The sequence below is a fragment of the Herpailurus yagouaroundi genome, unplaced genomic scaffold, assembly GCF_014898765.1.
Source record: "Herpailurus yagouaroundi ecotype Mexico unplaced genomic scaffold, PumYag 184, whole genome shotgun sequence".
Classification (NCBI taxonomy): domain Eukaryota; kingdom Metazoa; phylum Chordata; class Mammalia; order Carnivora; family Felidae; genus Herpailurus; species Herpailurus yagouaroundi.
The window spans coordinates 24622884-24630535 of record NW_024412415.1 but is presented as its reverse complement, the minus strand read 5'-3'; the positions used below and the strand labels follow the sequence as shown (position 1 = coordinate 24630535).

The following is a 7652-nucleotide window of genomic DNA, read 5'->3' as shown; positions in this document are numbered from 1 at the left end:
GACGTGGGGCTCGAACTCACGGACTGTGAGATCGTGACCTGAGCCGAAGTCGGACGCTTAACCGACCAAGCCACCCAGGCGCCCCAAAAATTATTTTTTGATGCTTATTTCTGAGAGAAAGAGAGAGAGAGAGAGAGAGAGAGAGAGAGAGATTGGGAGACATAGAATCTGAAGCAGGCTCCAGGCTCTGAGCTGTCAGCATAGACCCTGATGCAGGGCTCAAACCTATGAACCACGAGATCATGACCTGAGCCAAAGTCAGACGCTTAACCGATGGAGCCACCAAGGCACCCCAGACCTTTATTCTCCTCGTGGCTGAGAGGAGTTTGTAACCTCGTGGTTTACAAAGCTGCTTTCTACATATCCACAGAAAGCCCACCAAGTGAGTAAGTAACAACCTGAAGGAAAAGGATGTATTAATGCACAGCATGATGCCTGTGTGCACACCTCCTACAGCCCTCCCTGGGAAGGAAGCCCACAGGTCTAAACAGAGAGTGGTTCAGACACAACCTAGAGCTTAGAAAATAGGCTTAGCAAGTGGGAAATGGGCCTTTGTGTGTATTCATTTCCTCTCGGAAAAATGCTTTGTATTTATCAAAACCATCCCTCTTGACGGAGAATTAGAGACTAAAAACCAGAAGATGCCTTAGTAGCCTCACCGGTGGTTCGTGTGCTCTTGAACTAAATCCTGCACTGCCTTCAGAAGGAATACCCTACTCACCACTCCCGATAAAACTGTTATATCTTTAGAAAGTGTTAAAAAGCTCTTAGAAAACAACTTTTAGAGCTAAGCAGCATGTGCCCCTTACTGTGGCTGGAGGAATAAGACCAAATGTGGATCCTGATTCTTAGGAAGAAAAATCTGATAGGAATAGAAGAGCTTTCTAAAATGTATCTTTTTTTTAAGTTTATTTATAATCTCTACACCCAACGTGGGGCTCAGACTCAAAACCCTGAGATCAATAGTTACATGTTCCACCTGCTGAGCCAGCCAGGCGCCCCCTAAAGTTTATTTTATGGCACCATTTACACTTCCTCACTAGCATACTTCCCTTGACCTAGACTCTCAGAATGTAGGGGTGGAAAAGGGACACTTGTGAGAAAAGTCAGTCCATATCCTGGGCAAGAGAGAAGAAAGAATAGAAGGCTCGGGAATACATGAGGTGGCGAGAGTGTCCTACTTACTAGCTACCAAGACCTTTGTGTCCTTGGATGTCAGGAACATCCTCAGCCCCAGTGCCAGCAGCTAGAGGTCAGTGGGGTCTGGGCTGCATTTCCTTTGAGGAGGAAACATCAGTTGGTCATCTGAGAAGTAATAAGGAGCCCACCAGTCAGAGGTGAAGAGAACAACCAGTGCACAGGCTTGAGATGAAATACTGGCATAGTTGGGTCTTAAACTAAAAATACGTGATGAAAGGAATGTAAGCCATGATCCTCACATCTCCAAAATTCTCACAGGCACCAGTTAGGCATTGCCCGGTGCACCCTGTTCCCAGCAACATATCATGGAGGAAGACAGTGACTGGGGAGTGGGAGAGCCTTATACTAGAATTAGGCCCTGGTCGACAGACTTCAGCTTAGGTCATGGTCTCATGGTCTGTGGATTCAAGCCCCACGTTAGGATCTGTGCTGATGGCTCAGATCCTGGAGCCTGCTTCGGATTCTGTGTCTCCCTCTCTCTCTGCCCCTCCCACCCCCCTTGTGTTCTGTCTATCAAAAATAAATAAACATAAAAAAAATTTAGAATTATGCCCTGGTGTCTCCAATGAAGACAAAAGGAAATGAGAAGGGCACATCAGCCTTGAGGAAAGCTAGGGGCCCACTGCCATGGTCCATGATCAGAGGGCCCGGAGATGCCACTCAAACCCCATGTCTTGCCCAGACTCAAACTGTTAGAAGCCTTGTCAGGAAAAGGGAGAGAAAGTCTCTGGAAAACAAATTGCTTACTGTAAAAAAAATCAAATGAGGCATGTAGCATTATTTTAATGGGGGTGGGGGGGTGTGTGTGAAGAGCTACCTGTTTGTGTTTGCACAATACAGACTGTTTCCTTTCAAATTTTGATTAGATTAAGCCAGGCCTGAACTCTTGAAGACTTGTCACGTCAGAGTCCTAGTTTTTTCTTTATCACCCGTAGCCGGCATGAATTTTTCTCCCTCACCCATTTAGATTGCCAGCACATTGCTACTTGTTCACCAAGCCCCCCAGTGGCATCTAGAAAGGTTGTGCTGTCAGTCATTTATATGTGGCTTCATTTGTTTGATTTTATTATGCCACATATGAAATAAATTCAGGCAGATGTGTGGCTTCAACTAGGTATTTTCGCTTTTAAGCTTTTTCTAAACATTAAAAAAATATGTTTTTTTAATGTTTATTTATTTTTGAGAGAGAGGAGGACAGAGGATCCAAAGCAGGTTCCATGCTGACAGAGCAGAGCCCCACACGGAGCTCGAACTCATGAAGTTGAGCCAAAGTTGGATGCGCCACTGCCTGAGCCACCCAGGTGCCCCTCATTTTTAAGCTTTTTATCTCTAACTAGGGAGTAGAAGAATTGGCTTCTCCAAGACATTTAAGACATTATCAAGCAAAATATGGGTATTTGGGAGGAGGAGAGAGGCTCCCTAGAATCATCTTAGTCCCAACCAGCTGACCCTAAGGGTAATACTGGCTTTTGTCTTCTTAGCAAGCTCTGGATCCTGAAAGCATGGCCGCTCTTCTTGTTAAGATTCCCTTCTCCCTCAGATGCCATAAGTCTGTCTAATCCTGGTAGTAGCTTCTGGGAGCAAAGGAGGACCTGGCTTCTCTAGAGACCTGGAGCCCCTTCACTGCTGTGTCTAGATGTGCCTTCGCATAGGCCATGTGCTCCAACTTCTCTCCTGCACTCCTCTCTGATTTCTCCTCCTTCCCTCCCTCCCTTCCTTCCATGTTAAGTCTTTGAGACTTTCTGTATTTGACATCATGTAGTGTGCTTCTGTCTCTGTTATGTTAGCCTCTTACAGAATTACGTTTGTAACATAAACGTATAGTAGAGTGTATGACCTTTAAAAAAGATATTTACACATAAGCCAATCCATGGCTTATATGTAGTATTGTGATTAAAGAAACAGATGGGGGTTCAAATCTCAGCTCTGAGAGCTACTAGCTAAGTAGCCTTAGGTGAGTCTCTGTTTGCCTCTGTTTCCTCCTCTGTAAAACGGAAAGACCAACCTGATCAGGTGGCTGGAAGAATAAAATGAGAGCATGCGCCTAATACCCCAAGAACAGCACTTGATGCAGGGAGAGCACCCTGTAGATGTTAGCCACCTACTGCTCCTTGTTGCTGCCGAGCCCCAGGCTTTATGTGAGCTGCTGGATGTGCACTGTCACCTGCTCGGGTGTGGCTTCCCCTCATGGAGCTCTTGTCCTCACAGAGGGGGCAGAAATAAAATAAGTACAAACATGAAAATAATTACCAATTATGATATATACTCTAAAGGGCAAATACTATTTTCTATGAGAAAATAACAGTGGTGCTATTCTGGCTTGGGTAGTCTATAAAGGCCCCTCTGCAAGTGTCATTGAGGGACAGCGCCACGGAAGCCAGCCACGTGAGGCGTTCCCAAATCGGGACACCCAGTAAAGGGAACAGCATGGGCAAGGCTCTGTGGAGGGAAAGAGTTTAGGGTGCATGAAGAAGCCATCCTCCCAGGGACATAGTGAGCAGAAGAGAAAGTAGAGAGAATAGCCAAGGACCAAACACCAGGGCCTCTTGACTCTAGATGAATGTTGATAGTTAGTAATAACTGCTGCTTACAGGGGGCTTTATAAAACTCTTCGCATTAACCATTAAGCACACCAAAGAAATCAGGGGAGATCACCATCGAGAAAAGAACGTTTGATTTTGTCCGAAGATTGTCACTGGCGACCTTCAGCAGTGCTATTTTTAGACAGTAGTAGAAAGGAAAAGCAGATTTTCCCCCAGGGTGTTAACATGGAAATAGATAGGGAGTGGGTAGGCTGGATGCTCCAGAATGGGAATAACAGACCCAGCGGATTTTTCAGCTGTTGAGATCCATCCCCAAGCCGAGAGCAGAGGTGAATGGACCACCAAGAAACACAGCAGTGGGTGTCTTTGGTGGGCAGTCCACTTTGAGGCTGAGCCTTCTCTCCCCAATTGTCCTCACAGGTATGCCATTCTGACCAAAGCCACCTGGCCCTCGTGGAGAGGGGACGAAAAACAAGGTGTCCTCCACTTGTTGCAGTCCGTCAACATGGACAGTGACCAGTTCCAGCTCGGGAGGAGCAAAGTGTTCATCAAAGCCCCCGAGTCTGTGAGTATGCCGCTGCCCTCCGTCGTGTCCTCAGTGCCCCCCACCCCTTCCCGCAGCGCTTCTGCTGCCCCTTCTCACACGTGCTGCCTTCATTTTCTCACTCTTTGGTTTATGCCTTCGGTGTCCTCTCCCCTGCTCCCAATGTAAGTGTAGGTCATTCCCCATACCCTTGCTCTGCAGAGCCTTCAGAGAGCTCAGCATGTATAAAAAGATGTCGTCATCTTGTTCCTTTTCTTACTGTCTCTCTCCCAGGCTAGATGGCCATCTCCTCAAGGTCAGGGACTCTTGCCCCTTTGGTATGTTTGTGTACTCAGAGCCTTGTACGGAAAGTGGCTCACAGCAGGTGCCCACCAGTTACTTCTAGTATCCAGTAGAGTCTCAGCGAAAAGGGACTTCTTTGTCCGACTAAGGACGCTTGGGTAAACTTAACATCCTCCACCTGGGTGACACCAAACAGGTCATTTACACACACAGATTTCCTCCTTGAAGGTGGAACAGAGCTCTGGGGTGGGCAGTCTTAGGACTAGATCTTGAAGACCGTGAGGGAGCTTGGAAAGAACTTTGAGGAGCTGAATAGGGAAGAGGAGAAATCTCTGGGTTAATAGAACACAAATTTTTACCAATAAGGAGCTCAAAAATAAGTTCTACAATTAGCAAACTTACTAGATCTCCACAGATTAATTAATAATTCCTGATGGGGAGGTGGTCACTGTGAGCCTCATGAATGTCTATAGGAAGTCCCCAGTTCCTACGTTGGATTCCTTATAGCAGAACCCCTCAGTTCTTCTGCCCAGGTAGCTCTGGGACTATGGAATGAAGACAATACTTTTTAAGATGGAGAAGCTGCTGGAACTAAGCAGGGTTGGACATCATCATTTCCTGAGATTCCTTTGCCAATCACAAGACTCCATTTTAAGAGTCTCTGGTGAACTTGACAAAATTAGTCATCAGATCCAGGGGAAATACCATGCGAACCGGCAGTGTTGGTGACCGCGGAAACACTTGACTTTAGACAAACCCCGGTTTTGCAGTGAGTTCCGTCCTCTAGAATGGGCCCCACAGCTGCTGTTCTGCCTCAGAGGATCAGACGGAGACTCAGAAATGGTTAATGGCTGGGACTGAATGGCTTTAAGAGCCATAGAAATTATTAAATAAATCAGTGGCACACATCAATAGAACCCGTTTATGAAAAGTTTGTGGTAGCATTTTCCACTTTTGAGTTATTTGTAGTTTCACAGCAATGTCATTTCCAAATATAAAATGAAAATGTTGTGTCATACACCATTAAGCAACCCACAGAGCAGTTCCTGTTCTTTCTAAAATGGGATGGAGTGATTTATCAGTACAATGCAGAACTCCTCTGTTGCTTTGTACCCGCTTGTACTTTTTTGTCTTGCTAAATTTCCACGTATAATAAGGACAGCTTCAACATTTTTTGTACCTTTTTTTTTTTTTTCTGATTTAGTTGAGCTGTGGAGTTTTACTTGCAAAATCAAGGTTTATTTTGGGTTTTCTTTTTCTTGTCTTCCTCCTGAATGCTTTATTGCCGTCACTCGATTCTCCTTTTCCCCATCTTTTTACACACAGGCGCACACCACGCACATACCTTCACTACTCTCTCCCCTCCCCCATCACTCAGCCTTCCACGTCTAGTCCTGACGTTGCGAATACTTCTACAAAAGCTGGTTTTTAAGAATCTGCCTTGTGATTTTGCCTTGACGCTTAGCGTAGATGTGCTGAATGTACGAAATAACCCATTTGCCTAAAGAACCCCCATCAGACACCAAAGGGTTTGGTTTCCATTTGCTTGGTACATGTGTACATGATTTGGGGGTTTGCGGGGGGGGTGGGGGTGGGGAGCGCTCTCTCTCTCTCTCTCTCTCTCTCTCTCTCTTTCTCTCTCCCTTTTTTTCTTGAAGCTCCCTGATTTCTACTCCATGGCTTTTGGAAAAAACCTAAAACCCAGCTAATGTTTGATATCATCTATAGGAGGTTGGGAATTGGTTGCCTCCTCCTTTCTGAGTCACAAGTGCATTCTCTGTGACACTCCCAAAATAGTTCTGGGAACGAAAGAAAACAAGGCTTACTCAGAAACCCAACACACCAAGATAAGAAAGACCAACGAATATTCTTCAAAGAGGCAACCACAGGGCTCAGATTTTAAACATTCTGTCCAAATGTTAAACCACGTATTCCTCTTGTTTTCAGAAATACGCTCCCCGTCCCTGTTGTACGTGGCAGTGACAGCTGTGGAATGAAGCGTCCCCTTCCCTTCTGAGTTTGAGATGTTGTTTTTGCACAGCTAGGGCTGTGAGAAGCAGAAGTTTAGTGACAGGAAGGGACGGATGTGGCTCCTGAGGATAGATCCAGATAAACAGAGGCACCAAATCGAGCCTGGCTGCCTTCAAATTCTCCTATTTACTTCTGGAACATTTTCGCAGTGACTTTTCATCAGCTTTACTTGTTTTCATTGGTACATTTTCTTTTGTTTCCTAGAGAGTCATGAAAACCACTGCCAAGGTGAGCGAGAAAGTTCCCCACCATTTCATGAGTTGACCGCGTGCAGATTTACAGAGACAGACTTATATGCCAAAGTGAGGAAGAGCCTGGCAAGGCCTGAAAGACCTTGGGTCACTTTCCATTCCCACCCAGTCTTAGTTCCAATTTTCTCCTGTGTGCAATGGAGATGATGGACCTGTGTGGCCTGTGTGGTTGCTGCTGAGTTGAATGAAATAACGTATTCTAGAATGTCAATCTAGAATGATACCTGACCCATAGTGGGCTCTCGGTACATTACAGCTATTTGCTATTATCTTCGTTATTCCAGAGCTTCCTTGAGTAGGGTGCAACAGTCAGGATTGTTAAAGGGGCCTGAGTCTCAAGACCTGGGTCCTTACACAGAACAGTCCCAGTTCCGCTAGGTGAAGTCATGTCCCGACTATACACCTTATGTCCAGCTCCAGTTGCACTGGTTATAACCCTCTGGCCCAGTGACTCCTTGGAGAATCTATGCAGCCAAAAGTCTACACTTTCGTGGACCTGAAAATCAGGCAGCCCTCTTCCACAGCAGCACAAGGTCTGCTCCTGCAAGAGCTGGAAACTCTGTGAAGAGGCTGCGTGCAGCACTAAACAGTGGCTTCCTCCAGTTCATTTCATCTAGCATCCCCTTTGGATCAAGGCAGAAAACTAGGCGATGAACGTGGAACCACCCATTTGATTCACAGAGATTATGATGATGAGCAAGGCAGAGCACACATTTTCAAGGCCCAACTAACAACCAGATATACCTGTTTTCTGTTATGTGTTCGGTTACATGAAGAAAACAGAGAGAGATAAAGATGTTA

General features: G+C 45.8%; 1 protein-coding gene across 1 annotated transcript in view; it reads left to right on the top strand.

The window, feature by feature from the left end:
* MYO1E (myosin IE) overlaps positions 1-7652 on the top strand; it is a 218401-nt gene that overhangs the window by 167394 nt on the left and 43355 nt on the right. The window contains exon 19 of the mRNA XM_040492839.1: positions 4164-4308. Within this exon, the coding sequence (XP_040348773.1) occupies positions 4164-4308 (145 nt within the window). The remainder of the gene's footprint in view (positions 1-4163; positions 4309-7652) is intronic.